General features: G+C 37.4%; 3 protein-coding genes across 3 annotated transcripts; all 3 read left to right on the top strand.

Annotated features, from left to right (window-relative positions):
- Nucleotides 1–1,553: 1,553 nt before the first annotated feature.
- On the top strand, nt 1,554–6,577 carry LOC114520453 (vacuolar protein sorting-associated protein 33A-like). Its single transcript, XM_028540717.1, has 17 exons — nt 1,554–1,670; nt 2,032–2,097; nt 2,206–2,333; nt 2,442–2,526; nt 2,655–2,753; nt 2,872–2,988; nt 3,135–3,309; nt 3,483–3,685; nt 3,846–3,936; nt 4,100–4,174; nt 4,316–4,395; nt 4,752–4,838; nt 4,939–5,073; nt 5,428–5,529; nt 5,648–5,714; nt 6,094–6,222; nt 6,369–6,577. Exons 1-17 carry the CDS (start codon nt 1,569–1,571, stop codon nt 6,473–6,475), a joined length of 1,848 nt encoding a protein of 615 aa, XP_028396518.1. The 5' UTR covers nt 1,554–1,568; the 3' UTR covers nt 6,476–6,577.
- Nucleotides 6,578–6,778: 201 nt separating this feature from the next.
- On the top strand, nt 6,779–11,452 carry LOC114520630 (flotillin-2-like). Its single transcript, XM_028540939.1, has 10 exons — nt 6,779–6,954; nt 7,997–8,084; nt 8,176–8,417; nt 8,531–8,733; nt 8,812–8,964; nt 9,052–9,233; nt 9,397–9,442; nt 9,539–9,676; nt 10,508–10,660; nt 10,754–11,452. Exons 1-10 carry the CDS (start codon nt 6,906–6,908, stop codon nt 10,787–10,789), a joined length of 1,290 nt encoding a protein of 429 aa, XP_028396740.1. The 5' UTR covers nt 6,779–6,905; the 3' UTR covers nt 10,790–11,452.
- Nucleotides 11,453–11,921: 469 nt separating this feature from the next.
- LOC114520505 (mediator of RNA polymerase II transcription subunit 15-like) lies at nt 11,922–16,949 on the top strand. The gene is made up of 18 exons (XM_028540790.1): nt 11,922–12,129; nt 12,588–12,684; nt 12,781–12,829; nt 12,954–13,067; nt 13,414–13,439; nt 13,570–13,663; nt 13,737–13,867; nt 13,975–14,142; nt 14,321–14,387; nt 14,519–14,594; nt 14,800–14,854; nt 14,938–14,982; nt 15,132–15,262; nt 15,446–15,609; nt 15,728–15,820; nt 16,068–16,165; nt 16,248–16,346; nt 16,452–16,949. The coding sequence occupies exons 1-17, from the start codon at nt 12,068–12,070 to the stop codon at nt 16,302–16,304; spliced, it is 1,527 nt and encodes a 508-aa protein (XP_028396591.1). The 5' UTR covers nt 11,922–12,067; the 3' UTR covers nt 16,305–16,346; nt 16,452–16,949.
- The last annotated feature ends 53 nt before the right edge of the window (nt 16,950–17,002 follow it).

Raw genomic sequence — 17,002 nt, 5'->3', positions numbered from 1 at the left:
GAACATTTAAATTCGGATTATTTAAGTTTGAAACGAAGAAAAAATTACTATTGGATGTTTGACACAATCACTCTTCTGCTTCCCTTGTTTGTATTCTTTCCCTTGTATTATTTCTATTATTTTTCGTATTGTAGTTTAAGATCTGATAATCCAGTTAATCTCAAAGACTCAAACATTAAGGAAAGAAACGTAATCAAATTATTTTGACTAACTTGACGAAGTTTGAATAAGAAGGAAAATCTACTTCTTATATTACATGATATATTACATTGCATGATAATTTGGGGCTTGTATATAATGCAGGGGTTATCTGGGGATATAGTGGTTGTTGAACTTGTAGGTTAATATTGTATTGTATACACCCTCTTGCCTGAAAAGCCAACCCTTTAAAGAAAACCTTTTGTATTTTGACACACTTACTATGTTGTTTAATTTCTTGCACGTCCCACCGTCGAGATGTTGTTGAAGAAGAACGCAACTGTTTGGAATGGAGCAACGAAGCAAAGAAGCAAGTGAAATTCGGTACACTGTTTACCAAATGTGCGAAAGGTAAGGAACATTTGATATTTGCCATATTGAGTGAGTTGCATGTTGAGTAAGTTGCATGTTGGGTCAACCGTAATCTAGAACGTATAAAAAAAGATAAAAACAGTGCATGAGGTGCATGTCTTAAGAAGGGGTCGCGGAAGAGTGTTGTTGTCTACATCGGTTTGAAATGAAAAAGCATGCAAGTCGTGAATACGAAGCATTTCTTTATCAAAAAATGAACATATTTGAATAATTCGGAAATAATTTTTGTTGCCATTGTCGGACAAAGCGCATTTGAATTTCTAAGAGCATGGCGATAAGCGCGCTGCGCGGGTTAGACCACCCGCAGGATCGAATTGACGAAGCTCAAGAATTGAGTAGCAATTCCTGGGACTCCATTAGGATGAATAGAAACTGCATGAAACGGTGAACTATAGATAAAAACTGGACTGTGATTGCGGACGATTTCTAATGAAAATACCAAATTCGGAACGCCGGTCAGGTAACCTGAAATTCAGGTTATCTTTGGAGGGTTTTTCACCGGGCACTCCGGTTTCCCTCCTTTTCGTTTGGTTTTAAAAAACAGTGTCCATGCCTGGGGCCAAACCAAAACGTGTTCGTTGATAATGATAAAAACGCGTATGTGGCTTCTGGGTTCGATTCCCAGAACACTGTCGTAAAAGAATTATAAAAACGAACGGAACGCCATAGAAATCTCTGGCAATGAGATCTCTCATTCAGTACTAGAGTTAGGTCTCGCGGTCCTCCTGCAAAAACATCAACTTACGATTTGCCAGCCTGACGATTTGTTCCGCTATGCTAATATTTTGGTGTTCACTGACTGTGAAAACAATAAATTCCTAAAGAAATGAATAATGATAATAACATGAAATTTACATAGCGGGACAAAATCGTCAGGCTCGCTACGTAAACAAATAGGAAACTCTTCGTTGAAATTCCACCTTTTCTTCTTCCGCCATTATGATAATTCACTTCGACGATTTTAGCGGCTGGCGAAGCGGGTGGAGGAGGAAGAGAAAATGGCCGCACATTTGACTGGAGGACGAGTGAACATTGGTTTGTTACGCGAGGCTGCTCGTCGAGAATTGCTCAGTTGTCTTGATGAATGCGAAGGAAGCAAGGTGAAGTGTATGAATGTTACCGCACTTGTAGGATTTGGAAATTTTTTTCATAGGATTTCAGCCACTTTTATTGTGCAAATATGATAATGAATATGCGTTGTCTAATTCATATTGTGATGGTTCTACTTTGAGTTACCTGTCGGAACCGTCTTGACGTAGCAGCTCAGTTGGAAAAGCAATTTACTAGCAAATCAAAGATTGCTGGTTTTATTCCTACCGTGGTCAGACTAATTTTTCAGTTTGACAGGTTGCTAAGCCAAGTGCTAACCTCACAGTAGCACTATCAGATAAACAATTCCTACACCTAAGTCACATGCATTATCATTATATTTAAATCAATCATTGTACTTTGTCGATACAGGCTTTGGTGTGGGATGATGAATTAACAGGGCCTTTTGGTTTGATTGCCGAGTACTCTCTGTTGAAGGTAAGTTATGCCTGCATCCATTTTTCAATGTAATCTGTGTTGGAAATATATGGATCAACCCTTCCTTAATTAAACTTTCATCTTGTAGCATTCTCCTGAATATTATAGGAGCATGAAGTCGATGCAATGTTTGCACTTGCGCCTGGCCGTCTTCCGAAGAATTCCGTCCAACATATCGTGTTTATTACCCGAGCAAAGGTCTCGCACATGGAAATAATTGTAGACAATGTTTTAGCGTAAGTCATTTATTTTGTGTTGAGAAACATCCAATCCAGGTGTTCAGCCAATACAGATGAAACTAGATTACCTTTTACTTATCCATTTCCATTTTAAAATATCTTTAGCGAAGAGAAGGGTCAAACAAACAAGAAAGATTATACTGTCCTGTTTGTGCCCAGAAAAACATTACTTTGTGAAAACTATCTCACGGTAAAAGAATTTTTCACTTTTGGTAGGGTAGCCAAAATTTCAAATGCCGAAAGTTTTCCCTTTTGGATGGACTTTCAAATTGTCGGAAAACTTGTGTACCAATTGTATTTGTTTCTTATTTAACTTAGCAAAGTGGTGTGGGTTTCATTGCAATGAGGGAATATCACTTGGATCTGATACCATTTGAAAATGATTTGCTCAGTTTAGAAATGGAAAGTGCTTTCAAGGTATAACAATCCTCAACTGCTTGAATTCAACATATTGGATTTATAGCACAATTTTTACCACTCATATTGCAACCACATCCAATTGCATTTCAAATCAGCATTGATCCTTGTACTTTAGGAATGCTATTTAGAAAAAGATGCAAGTGTGCTCTATCATGTCACAAATTCATTGATGAAAATTCAAGCATTGTATGGGATCATACCAAAAATTTATGGCAAAGGGGAATTGGCGAAGGTGTGAATCTTGTTCACAGGCATATATGAATGCCTTAAAACTTTAGGATATGAGTTGATAATGGAAATAACTTAGAAATATCTCTTGTTTTGATTCATAACTATTATACAACTGTTTCTATATACATTTTCAATCATTTTTCACAGGGTACAGTTGATATGATGTTGAGAAAAAGAGGGGAAGTTCTCAATTCAAAATATCAAATATCATCTCAGATTGATTGTCTGTTGCTCATCGACAGAAATATTGATCTTCTGACACCATTATGTACGCAACTTACTTATGAAGGACTTATTGATGAGATCTATGGAATTCAGAATAGTAAGTAGCAGTTGTTGTAATTGTTTGAGCACATAAAATAGCTAAACTCAAGCGTAAAATGAATTGGCTGTGAACATTTCATGAAATTTGATAGCATTTTCCCCCCCTTATTTCATGTGACAAAAAATTGTGCAGAAATAGTGTTTTTAATCCAAATGTTTTCTTTTCAATAGCTACAGCGAAATTTCCTCCTGAGAAGTTCCAGGTTCCTGATGACAAAAAAACAGGTCCACCCCAACCAGCCCAGGCGCCAGGCCCCAAGAAGATTCTGCTTAATTCTGCTGATCAACTTTACAATGAAATACGAGACTCGAACTTCTTGGCAGTTGGCCCGGTTCTAAGCAGGAAAGCAAAGAAAATTAGCGCTGCATTTGAGGTAAAAGATATGTTTTTCAACAGAGTAATTTTCAGGACCGTAGAAGATCAATCCATCCTTAAACTGATCTTCATAGAGAGTTTTGTTTCTCTCTTTCCAATGCTTCTCTCGGTAACCTGAATTTGCCATGGTAATGTAAACATATCACTGGATTTTCTAGGAACACAAGGGAGCCAAAACAGTCAGTGAAATGAAACAGTTTGTGCATAAGCTTCCTCACATACAAGCTGCAAAATATTCTCTAGCAACTCGTAAGTGTTAACAGTGAGTTTGATTCCTTCATCAAGCAAGAGACTACGTGTTTCTGGATAAACGACTGTCATCCAGAACGACTGGCATACGCCGTCCTTAAGAACTGACTAGACAACTTTGAACTTTCCAGTGTGTTTATAATAATTTAGATTTTTCTTTCAGACACCAGCATAGCTGAGCTGATTAAAGACCACACAGATACTGAATCATTTCGGGAAAACCTCCAAGTACAGCATGGTGAATACATTCATTCAACTCTTTGAATTGGAATATGTTTCTGCCATAATGATAACTAGTCTTGACAGCCTGTTACATGCAGTAAGGATCCTTCCCTTCACTGTTTTGAAAAAAATGATAAGAAATACTTTAAATTTGCAGAGTTCATCAGTGGCATTGATACTGATAAAGTGAGTCCATATATTGAAAAATTGATCGCTGTGAAGGAGCCTTTGGTCAAGGTAGGTCATTCGTAAGCGCTGTTTACAAGATTCACATCTCAGTGTTTCGAAATGACTTTGGGATATTGAAATGAGTATGTAACATGTTCCCGGTACTTGTGTAGTCCTCACAACAATAGCATCATCTGCTTGTTTTGTTTCATGAAGACTTATTTCAATACCTCAAAATCATCTCGCACTTCGTTGAATCTCAGGTAACCAGGCTTTGAGTAAATTGCCCGATAAACATACGTTTTTTATGAGAGATCAAAGTGCGGAGAATCAATGGTGGTCTGACTGGGAACCCCTTTGATTATTCTTCTTTTGGCCATTCACAATATTTCCTGCTCTGCTGATATTTTCCATTTTTAATACAGGTTCTCAGAATATTATGTATTCAGTGTCTTACGAATAATGGTTTCAAACCAAAAGTATTGGAGTACTATATGAGGGAGATTATCCAGGTACGTTGTTTAGTTCGTAAACTTCTCTATACTCTATTCCTACAAATACTGCGCGTTTACATCCAGAAAAGAAAGTTTTTCCATTTTCTTAATGCTTCAGACGTATGGCACTGATCTCTTTTACCGTGCGATAACACCACTGGATGCTGCAGGACTTTTAAAAGCAACAACTGCTCGTTATTTCCCCACACTTCGAAAATCATTTCATCTTGATGTGCGAGATGTACAAGAACAGGTTTGTTTCACCTCTGCTTTCATTGATCGCTTGAATTATTAGTTCTTGCTTTGTTTGTTTGTTCGTTTTTCTCGTTCCTTGGTTGTCCCACTTGTTTGTTTATTTGTTGAGTTGTCATGTTCTTGCAGGGACCGGTTGTACGAAGGCTTGATAGCGCTATCCACCCGATTTTAAGCCAATAATGAAGAGAAACGTTTTTTCAAGAATAGGAAAGTTCAATTCAAATTGTGCCAAAACACGGGCAATTTTAGAGCGATTGAAAAACCCACTACCCGGTAGATAACGCTATCCAACCTTCGTACAATCAGCTCAGATGACGTGAGATGACGTAGTTCTTGATATTCCCATATTCAGCACCCACGTGATATATCCTACACGTACTCAGGCTACGCTCCGCTCAGCATACGGTTGGCTCAGCACGCAGCAAGGCCTTCTGGTTGGAGAGGAATTGAAGAGGTATGGCACTAGCATGAAACAGACACATGACGTAAGCACCTCAGTGTATTGATGAACTTCAGTTAACCAGATGAAGTGAATGAGGAATAAGTTTATTATCACATCGTTGTGCTTCTAGGTACTAAAGTTGTTACCTGGTCCAACGATAGATGAGATTCAACACTTACCTCGTGGTTTGCACAAACGTATGTTCATAATTCACTTCAGATAACTTCATGATATTTGATATGCCTGGTTCCTCCCCAAAGAGATCATAGAGATGTGTATTTTTTCTACGTTCCTCTTTTAACTGGGCACATACCAATCATATTTATGTCTCAGTGGCTAAGAAGAATCTGTCATGTTTTAAATCCATGTTATAACGAAGTCCTGCCTGAGCAATACCTCTGAACAATAACACAATACAAGGGCTGCCGTATTGTAAAATATCCCAGTATTCCATTTGTCCTATTTCAAGCTAACTTGGTCACATAATACTCCCCTTGTTCCAAACATTTCTTAGTCTTGTCGTTTAGTAAAAATCACCTATTTTTAATAAAAAACTCTCCGTATTTTTTGACCCAGGTGGTTCATCGCTCAGTGGTAATTCGGAGTCAGGTGATGGTCCTCAGAAAGTCACCCTGGTCTATTTCATTGGCGGATGTACATACGCTGAGGTCGCTGCATTGCGATTCTTATCCCAGCAAGATAATGGTATGGTATGATACCTTATGGTGTTATTATGATCAAACCAAACCTCGTTTCATCCAAGTGCCAGATTTGATGAAACTCACGTGGAAATCCGTTAGCTTCGAAAAATGCTCTCTAAAATGCTATGTTTATTTTTTGCTTGTATTTAGCGCCGACGGATTACATAATCGCAACGACAAAGATGATTAATGGTAACACGTTACTCGAATCAATCATTGAACCAAAACCAGAAGAGAGTTCAAACCCATTCATGTAACCCACAATGCATTCAACAAGAATTAACAATCTCATTCAGAAACCGAATTATTTTTGTCTGTACAATAATATAATTAACAGTAGCGTTAGTTGAAATAAATTATGGCACATTATAATCTGTAGTATAGAATAGTATAGCCCATATGGTATAGCCACTATTAATACGTTTGGCATTGCATTCATAGAGATTATAAATAATACAATGTTATTTTATAATCTCTATGATTGCATTGCCCAATCTCGTCCCCAGGGTCTAATTTCTTCGCCCGTGTCAGTTGCCTGCAAGCGGGCTGCGATTAGTTGGCTGGGGCTGGGACTTGGGATTCAGCTGCTTGACGACAATAATTTTGCAAAATAAATGTCTTTGTGATGTTTTGACGTCGTTTTTGCACATAAAGGACCTTTAACATACAACATAATTCAAGCCAAAGATGGGGAATTGTCATACGGTTGGACCCAACGAAGTTTTGGTAATATCAGGTCAGTTTGCCTCTTTTATTTCCAGCAAAGATTGACCTGGTTCGTAGCAAAGATATGAGCGGCATTTAATGTAAACACATTTGTACTTTGAATGTGTGTCTTCTATCACAAATATCTCACGCTAAAACTTCCTTTTTTATGATTGTAGCTTGTAGACTTTGAAAATAATTCCATATATACGTTTTTAATTCCTAGCATTAGGAAGAAATCGCGCAAATTGTGAGAAATGTTTTCAAAGATGTTTTATATGCCTCCCGTGGACCAAACCCAAAAATATTGCATTTGATAAAAAAATCGTTTAAATTTTTTCTTTAAAAAGTGCTCTGCCTATACCATTTTTGAGTTTTGTTGGTCAAGTTCTTGAAATTGCTTATTTTACTTAAGTATTTTGCTTAAGATTATTGTGAAATTGAAATTATTGATCTTTATAGAAATTACGCGTCATGTTTTGTTTTTTCCGTCATTTTTGAATTTTGATATTTGTCATATCTGGATTTTTGTTTTATCTGGTCCTAAATGTTATTGATAAAAGAATAAAATAAACAGTCTTATATATTTGGTATTTTGAACTATATTTTTGATGACTTATTGACTGGTATTTATTTATGACTTCATAGAATATTTCACATTTCACATTTGAAGTGGCTTCAGCACAATAAACTTGTCCGGTTCCTCCAATAATTTGAATAATAACAGCAATTTAAATAGCAAACCAATATCCTAGCCACTTAGGTTCCTCCATTATGCTTATAAACTGTTTGTAAAACTAGATTATACCAGACTGATTATGTCATTTGTATACCAATATTATTATTATACTTGTTGAGTAAACTACTATATAAAAAGAAATATGAGCTATAGGTTTAGACATTTACACAAGACCTGACCAGACAAATTCAGCGCACTATAATCACATGTTATATATGATCCTGTGGGACAAATTTGAGCATAGCTCTAACTCCTAAGTACCACATCTGTTCAGTGCGCATGCCATTGTAACATTTAGCATTGCCAGGCTCATAGAAATAAATTGTTTTTGCAGGTGGATGCTGCCAAGGAGCAAATCCCAAACCAAAACTCATTGTTGGAGGATTTGGCTGGGCGTGGGCGTTTGTTAGTGATGTCCAAAGGTAGATTTAATGATTTGTGTTCTCGTATTAGAAGAAGACTTCAAAATGAACTAAGTTGGTTTATTTATTTTCTAAATATTTTAAATACCAGACTCACCCTGGAGGTGATGACCCTCAATCCAAAATGTGACTCGGTTGAAACTGCCGAGGGTGTTGCTGTTACGGTCACGGGCGTGGCTCAGGTGAAGGTGATGCAAGGTGATCTATTGGCAACAGCGTGTGAACAGTTTCTTGGAAAAACCATAGATGAAATAGAGAATGTCATTTTGCAAACGTTGGAGGGACATCTCCGAGCAATTCTTGGTACATTAACTGTTGAAGAAATCTATAAAGGTAGTGTTTGTAAAGCGTTTTGTTGTATAACTTTTATGAAGTTTATTCTATGGCTTTTCTTTCAATCTGTCGGAGTCAAAGCCCACTGATGTCTTTCCTTCCAACTTCTCTAGATCGTGACAGTTTTGCCAAACTGGTACGCGAGGTAGCCTTACCTGACGTGGGCAAAATGGGTATCGAAATTCTTAGTTTTACCATCAAAGACATTGAAGACAAAGTGCAGTACTTGGATTCTCTCGGTAAAACTCAAACTGCAAAAGTAAAACGTGATGCAGACATCGGCGTGGCCGAGGCAAATAGAGATGCAGGAATTAGGGTATGTACGAGTGTATGATATGTGTTTCCTCCGTGACCTACAATAGATTGAACCATTTTTTTTGTCCTGCAATGCAAGGAGGCAGAATGTACCAAGGAAATGATGGATGTAAAGTTCTCAACCCAAACGAAAGTTGCCGATGCTTCGAGAGAATATCAAATGAATAAAGCAGCGTTCGACCAGGAGGTGAATACTAAAAAAGCCGAAGCTGAGTTGGCGTACGAACTGCAGGTACCGTAACATTTATTTGCTCGTTTTTGGCCTTCAAAATTTGTTCAGAAAGCAATAACAGTTCTTGTTCAAAAACCTGACTGCCAGGCTAACAAAGAGAAGCAAAAGATTCGCGAGGAAGAGATCCAAATTCAAGTGGTCGAACGTCGAAAGCAGATTTCTGTTGAAGAAAAGGAAATTGAGAGGAAAGAGAAGGAACTTACAGCAACTGTAAAGAGACCAGCAGAAGCTGAAAGTTACAAAGTACAGACTTTGGCACAAGGGCAGAGGTAGGATTATGATTATGGTTTGTGTTGGGCTCAGTTTCGCTTGGGTAGGTTCTTTAGTGACAACCCTAAATGCCAATATATTCTTGTAATTTTGCATGGTGACTACAGTATTTATTGTTGCATACCACATATATTTCCATGAATCAATCTTTCTTTTTTGAAGAACAAAAACTGTAGCTGCTGCTCAGGCTGATGCAGAAAAAATAAAGGCAAGTGATTATAAAAAATCATCAAGCTATATTTGCTTACTTGCTTAAATTTCTATGATCTTGGTTCTCATTGTGTTACACTTTTTCACGGTTTAGATGGTTGGTGCGGCGGAAGCTGCGTCCATTGAGGCAATTGGTAAGGCTGAGGCTGAGAGGATGAGGCAAAAAGCTGCTGCATACAAGCAATATGGTGATGCTGCTATGATGTCTCTGATCTTAGAGTCATTGCCCAAGGTAAGAGAAACAAAGTTAGTTTAGTTTAGGTTTCCTCCTGTAGTAACACTGGATCAATAAGAGATGATCCTTACTGGACCTCTAGAAGAACAGTTTAGAACTGATGGATTATCCAGTAAAATAAAGTTAGTTTAGTTTAGGTTTCCTCCTGTAGTAACACTGGATCAATAAGAGATGATCCTTACTGGATCTCTAGGAAGAACAGTTTAGAACTGATAGAGCTATCTAGTATAAATAAAGTTAGTTTAGTTTAGGTTTCCTCCTGTAGTAACACTGGATCAATAAGAGATGATCCTTACTGGACCTCTAGAAATAAAGTCTAGTTTAGTTCAAACTACCCCCTCCTGACTAATGGCACAGAGCATACAGAGGTTTGACCTTGCATTAATTATGCGTTCCTAGCGGCCATGTTGTTAGCCAGTGCGCTAAAGAGAGGCCCTATCCCCCCCGAACATTATAAATAGCCATCGCTATATAAATAAACAGATCGCTCCCACTTCTATACTCTTCTATACTCTTCTAAAGGATAAGAACTAACAAAATCTGGTTTTAAGAAAAAAATTGAGCAACGTTTTTGTCAAAAATACGATTTTTCCAGATAGTTCTGTCTCGGCTGTTTATATTCCATACATGTGTTCAAGCCGCCGCCATATGCATGCTTTCCCGGGGGGAGAAGGCCTCTCTTGAGTGCACTGGCTAAGCCAGGGGTACGCAAAATTAACGGCAGTCAAACCTCTGTATGCTCTGTGCTAATGGTGACACAGAATAAGGGATGAACTGATTTTACTTTAACAAATGACTAAAAAGAATATTTGTTAATTTTTCTTTCAGATCGCTGCTGAAGTGGCTGCACCTCTTGCTAAGACAGAACAAATCGTCATGATAAATGATGGTGGTAGCAACAGTGTATCAAGTGAAGTTACGAAACTGGTCGGCCAGTTACCACCAGCTGTTCAAGCTTTGACCGGTGTTGATCTCTCTAAGGTACAGTAGTTTGAAGTGCTATATTGACAAGTTTCCAGGGCTGTCCAAACCAAGCTAGTTCTTGTTTATCTGACCATTTATTCTCATGCTTAGGTTCTTGGAAAGGTCCCTGGTGCACAAGCTGTGTAATATAGTGAAGAATCCTAACCAGAACATTAGTAATTGATAAAAATGATTTTAGAACATGTACTGTAATTATGAAAATGATAACGGAATGTAATCAAGAGGCTGAGGGCAATAAGGTATTGTTTGGTGCAGAAGCAAGGTGGTGATATGTCACAGCAAAAACTCACCTTACCTTGGGAGGTGTTGAAGGGCTTTCTTGTTGTAGCTCGCATTTAGTAAGAAAGAAATAACAGTCACAATAATATGCTAAATTAAACATACAATTTCTAAGAACACCGATTTAACTTTAACCTCATGCACTTACTTTACTTTAAAGATAATGTTAAGAAAACATCATTGCATGTGAAGGTCTCCCTCAGTGTGTGCAGGTTCTACAATGTTGTTCAATGGTTTGTGCTGAAACACAAGCCATGACATGTTTTAATGGCTTGCAATCAACACTGAGCTATTGTGTGAAGAATTTTATCATGTTTAGGAATTTGCCACATCTGATTTCAAAATGGAGACTATAGTTTACAATGCTTAATATTTCATCTATTTATTCATAGTGAAAACAGCTTATAGTGCCACCTGATAGTTTGTAACTAGTGTTATTCTAGTAGGTTAAATAATACCACAATGATGTTGTATAAATTTATATAAAACTATTGAAGCAATACAATTCTTTCAAACTATTCTCTTGAAGTGTTTATGAATACTCTCTGTCAGATTGTTAGATGGGCTAAAATGTCAGGGCATGGTGATCTACTTATTTCTAGAGCATTAGTAGTAACAGCTGTGTAAATCTCAGCCGTGTGTTTGTTGTTTGACCATTGTGACCTGCGTGATCTGGTCATTTTTTTGCCAGATCTTGTCAGCATCTGGTGCACCTTTGAAAGTTGAGTGATTGGTGATTGGGTGACCACATTTAGACCAGGAGGGAGCATTTAACTAGATTTGAGCAACTTTGGTTAAATTGGCAAATATGCTCACACTATTCAGTTGTCATCTCTGGTACCCCTGACCCCCAGAGATAGAATATGTTGACTACAAGCTCCAGAACTTGTAACTTTTGTAAGCGCACTGAGTGCGGCGAACATTGTTCGGCATTTTTTGCGTCTGGCATAAATTCCGCCGTCAAACATCAAACCTGTGATTGGCTGTGAATAAAATATTCTATTTTCAATTTTTCATGTTCTTTTATATAAATTTTACAATCATTCTGACAACTTCATCTGAATTGGAAAAAGTTTTAGGAAGAAAAGCGTGGTTCATTTGGGTTGAAATATATCTCAGGAAGGGATGTCTTCGACTAACGGTGATTGGCAGTCAACTGCTTTCCGTCAAAAAGTTATTTTAAACATGTCAGTTCTGTACTTTAATTATCAGAAAGAAATTGTGTTTTATTCGTGATAAATCTTTATGAAATATGCCTTAAAATCCTACTTTTTTAACTCCAAATATCATCAGTTCAAGTCTAGTTGACCTTAAACATTGAGAAAACAAGACAATTCTCAGTTACTTTGAGTCACTTTTTAACTTTCTTTTGCTGTTATGAATAAAATGTGGGTAGGAGGTTTGGAAAGTGAAAGAGCCACAGAACTAGTGTGTGATTCAAGATAATTACCTACATTTAAAACACCCATGATGTATGTAGGGTTGTTTTTCCCCACTAGATAGAGATTTATGTAAGGTTTTATTTTGCACTAGAGACATTGTCAATTGCAGCTTTTAAGGTTATAATCATGCCAGAGGTATGTGGTTATGAATTGAGTCTGAATATATATAATGATCTCTACTTTGTTTGATTTAATCATATTAGTGATGATGCTTTGAAGAAATCCGCCAACATGATTGGACCTAATGAAAAAAGTGCTGCAGAGATTGAAGACCAGATATTTGGACGATCAGCCAGCAGAGTAATTAATTTTCCTGAGTTTCTCTATTTTTATTTTGGCCCTATTTTAAAACTAGCTGTAAATGAATTAATCATATTTTTTTTGTTTTGTGTCTAGGATAATTACATGTCGATGGTTGCTCGCATCATTTTGCATTTACAGTCAGGTATTTGGTTGAGGTCATAGGGGGATATTTAGGAGGAGGGTTGAATTTTGAGTATGTGATGTAACCACAGTACAATGTCATTGTGAAGTGCCCTTAAACATGGCTGGTCAATGTTGTTGTATAGGTGGTCAAAACCAGACACAAACTGCATCGAATATGAACCAGGGTCCTATGACACCTATGATGATGAATTCTAACATGCAACAAGCTGGACAAATGATGGTTGCTGATCAAAATGGTACATACCATGCTTTCCTAATCTATTTTTGAATAGCTCTAGATATCAGTCATAAACTGTTAATCCAAGATATGTGATTATGTCCAGTAAGATCATATCTTATTGATCCAGTGTTTAAATATAGGAGGAAACCTAAACTAAACTAACTTTATTTATACTGAATAGCTCTATCAGTTCTAAACTGTTCTTCCTAGAGGTCCAGTAAGGATTGATCATCTCTTATTGATCCAGTGTTGCTACAGGAGGAAACCTAAACTAAACTAACTTTATTTATACTGAATAGCTCTATCAGTTCTAAACTGTTCTTACCAGAGTTCTAAATGAAACTATTTTACTTTAATCTTAGCCATGAGAACAGATAACCATTTGAAGGTGAAAAACATTGTGTATCATTTAGACTACTTCATTTTACTATGATTCAAATTGTTTTTGAGTTTATTTCCTGTCTTGATTGGTGACAAAGCAATTAATAATAGTAAAAATGTATTTATTCTGTTTTCAGATGTTAACTCAACAGTCACCTATGAGTGGCATTTCAACACCATCCCCAAAACTCCCTTTATATCATTCACCATCCCCTGCTCCAGTGCAACAAGGTACTATAGGTTATTATATATTTTAAACAGTTCAATTATGTTTCCCAGTTCTAATGTAACTTTGTTTTTTCAGTTAAACCAGGGGTCAAGACCTCAGGGGTGAGAAGTGTACAAGTTAGCTCAAACGCTGCTTATCAATCACCTCTTATCCCCTCTCCAAGTCCTGCAGCCCCATCACCAGCTCCTGCGTCATCACCAGCAATGGTAATCCACGGCAAACTGTTATTATTTCAAGTCAAATGGCCATTCAGCAATTTTTCTTGTCATTTTCTGTTTAAGATCCGGTTGAATGTTTGTGTACTTATTTTTAGATAAGTGCCCAGTCTCCTTCATCTTTACTTGCCTCGAGGATTTCTGGTATACCTAGCGTTGAGTCACCAGGATCATTTAATCCTCCAAGTAATCTTAATCTTGGTTCACAAGAAAGCCCGGGTAAAACTGATCTTTCAGACAAGGAGGAACAACTGTATGTTGAGAAGGTATGTGTGCTGTTGTCGTCACTGGGATTATATCAATGATGATAGTAATGATAATGATGATGTTGACATTGATAATAGTGATGATGTTGGTAGCAATTATATGGATAGTGACATTGAAGATTTTATGTTGAAGATGTGTTGAAATTTGATTGTGAAAAGAGTTTTTATATACCTCCAGCTCAAGCAACTGTCTGTGTATACAGAACCTTTACGGAAAATGATCGCTAAAATGCAAAATGAAGAAGGTTAGAATCCTTTTAAAATATGCCTTTGATAGAATGTTCACCTGCCGTAGGACTGACTAGTTGGATCTTTTGAAGTACCAGTATTTTGATGATTGTGAACCAGCTGTTACCACGAATCTCTTTCTTCATAGATGGGGCAAACAAGGACAACAGGAATTTAACAAAGTTGAAAAGATTATTGAGCATCCTTGGTAATCCTAAAGAAAGGTATACTGCACCCTTAATGCAGAATATAATATTTGTTATGTATGGAATGTAGTGTGTTATTGCATGACAAAGCAATACATTGGCTTTAGTTGATTTGTTGCCCATAAACATTGCGAGTCAACAGTCTATAAATCATGCATCAAAAGTGAATTGGATTTGACCAGATTGGATAGATTCAGGTATTAGAAATTCTGCATCTTTTCAGAGTTCCATATCAAGCGTTGCTGAAAGTTGAGGATGTCTTACGTCGGAAATTACCAGTAAGTCGGACGATGAGATGAACTTGAGGTTACGGAGTATTGTGAGTAGAGTAGAGATGTCAGTATTTCATATATTCTCTTAGTTTGAGGGTGAAATCAAGAAGGGAAAAAAAGATGACAAAAGCGAGGTAAGAGCAATGAATTTCACTTGTAAAAAGCGCAGAAATAGTCAACTTCTCATAATGACATTGGCTTCGCAAAACTGACGAGTCAATCAGATTTCTTGTAACATCAAGGTCTATAGTTGATTACAAGTCGCTTTATGACTATGTTTCAGCCATTACCCATTGGACATTCCTTCCTGGAGGCACTCCAAGGTCAAGCCAAAACAAATTCACTCCAATCAAACAACCGATTGTTCCAAATGCTGGCGCCGACGCTCGGAACGATTCATGGACCTGCAATTTGGTAAGGAAGAAGTACAAACTTGTACAGTGGTTGGTTTTTATGGGTGGAGGGGGGGGGGTGCACCCACACCTAAGCTCCAAAAAAACTTGGTTCCACCGCAGACCTCTTCGTTGAAGGCAGTGATTTTTGTACCCCTGTCATTGTCAATAAATTTGTATGTTCATTTCTATTCCACCTATGAAGCCCTCCGCAAGTTCCCAGGCTGCGTAAGGAGAGGCACGAACCAGAGTCACCCTTGCCTCACGTGGTGAAGTCAGAGATCGCGCGTTTGGCGGGCAAGTTCGCCGTGGATTATGCTAATGATGGCAACGATGACCGCGAACAAACAGTGTTGGTTTGCTCAATAAGTGAGTCTGGATTGATCGAGAATTTCACGTTGACCGATTTTAAAATGTTACAGTAAACTATGCTGGATAACGTACTCTACCAGTTCTAAACTAGGGAGAATAAATGACTTATTTTTAGGCGACAAAACATTGCCTGCTGTTCCAAACCTTGTGGTTCGCTTGCCACTGAATTATCCAGATTCATCTCCGCTCTATGATACGAACGATTATGGTAAGAAAATCGTGTTTTTTTCTGTATATATTATACATATACATGTACCATACAGCGATACTTACCATAGGCGACACTTACGTTAGGCGTAGGTTCTGTAACATCACTCTCGTCACGATACCAGCTGTGTAGCACTGTATTGTACAGTGCTGTCTAGTAATGTATACCATACCCTCCTATATCATACATCAATGTACACCAAACACCTCACACATCATATGGTATCATCACTACTTTTACATTTCAGAAACAAGCGATTTCTTACAGCGGATCAAGACGCGACTTAAAAACAAACTCGTGAGGTTACTCCGTGTGTACACTTTCACAACATTACTACTAAACTGGGTGAGACCTCTTGGAAAACTAAACTCTTATTGATCCAGTTGAAAATACTCCCGCGCCTGAGGTAATGAAACTTTTCCTTTAGGAGTCCGCTGTCAGATACGCCGACGCCAGATGTGAGAAAGTGAAAAATGAAATATAAAGATTTAGCAGTGGAAAAATATTTATATTATTATTTATAAAGGTATTAAAAGCTAGTCTACTTGTTTATCATTCACAAAGTTATGCCTAGCAAATAAAATTTCGACTTTCAAATAGAATTAAGTGTTAACAAAGATACGTTTCAAAGAAGGTTCAAGAAATAGACTTATGATATACGGTATATCTCGTTGGCAAGACTGGCAAAGTCATGAAGAAAGACAGTCATAGTTTAGGTTCTGGTTATCATGTAAATGATCTCCAATTTATTGGGGACAGAAAACAAACAGATATATCTTGGCACCTACGTATAGTGTGCTTATAAGTTATAACGTTCTTATAAGGTTCTGAGAGGACAATATAGCCTTTAATAGTTTTATGGCCCATGGGGTTAAAATAGAGGCTTTCGTCAGCTTTACGAAACGAAAGCAAAGAGTTGTAATAATGACAGAAAAATAGATGACACATCTCTAATGGTGGTGCAGATTTTTGACCACTGACGCTCTCTGGGTTGTGTGCCCCAGGAGATCTCTCATAAATACGAAGTTGCAGTTGCAGCACTTTAATAAACTTGCAGGAAGTTGCTACAGGCTTAAACAAGTTGCTACAACTTGATAACAACAATATTCGTGAGTTGCAGAATAATGAAGTGAACAAAATTGTTTTATTATTAGTATTTGGAGTTCACTATCTTGAATTAAA

Source organism: Dendronephthya gigantea, unplaced genomic scaffold (genome assembly GCF_004324835.1).
Source record: "Dendronephthya gigantea isolate DGI-Jeju-01 unplaced genomic scaffold, DenGig_1.0 000016F, whole genome shotgun sequence".
Lineage (NCBI taxonomy): Eukaryota > Metazoa > Cnidaria > Anthozoa > Malacalcyonacea > Nephtheidae > Dendronephthya > Dendronephthya gigantea.
The sequence above is the reverse complement of the archived record's forward strand: the minus strand, read 5'-3'. Positions and strand labels throughout refer to the sequence as shown.

Bases quoted from the DNA above. Each gene is read 5' to 3' on its own strand.
- LOC114520453 (XM_028540717.1), top strand. From the start codon at position 1,569: ATGGCCGCACATTTGACTGGAGGACGAGTGAACATTGGTTTGTTACGC. The intron at 4,175-4,315 runs GTGAATACATTC...TTAAATTTGCAG, and splicing joins AAACCTCCAAGTACAGCATG to AGTTCATCAGTGGCATTGAT. The intron at 5,074-5,427 runs GTTTGTTTCACC...TCCCATATTCAG, and splicing joins TGCGAGATGTACAAGAACAG to CACCCACGTGATATATCCTA.
- LOC114520630 (XM_028540939.1), top strand. From the start codon at position 6,906: ATGGGGAATTGTCATACGGTTGGACCCAACGAAGTTTTGGTAATATCA. The intron at 8,734-8,811 runs GTATGTACGAGT...CTGCAATGCAAG, and splicing joins ATAGAGATGCAGGAATTAGG to GAGGCAGAATGTACCAAGGA. The intron at 9,677-10,507 runs GTAAGAGAAACA...TTTTTCTTTCAG, and splicing joins TCTTAGAGTCATTGCCCAAG to ATCGCTGCTGAAGTGGCTGC.
- LOC114520505 (XM_028540790.1), top strand. From the start codon at position 12,068: ATGTCTTCGACTAACGGTGATTGGCAGTCAACTGCTTTCCGTCAAAAA. The intron at 12,130-12,587 runs GTCAGTTCTGTA...TAATCATATTAG, and splicing joins CAAAAAGTTATTTTAAACAT to TGATGATGCTTTGAAGAAAT. The intron at 14,855-14,937 runs GTAAGTCGGACG...ATATTCTCTTAG, and splicing joins TCTTACGTCGGAAATTACCA to TTTGAGGGTGAAATCAAGAA.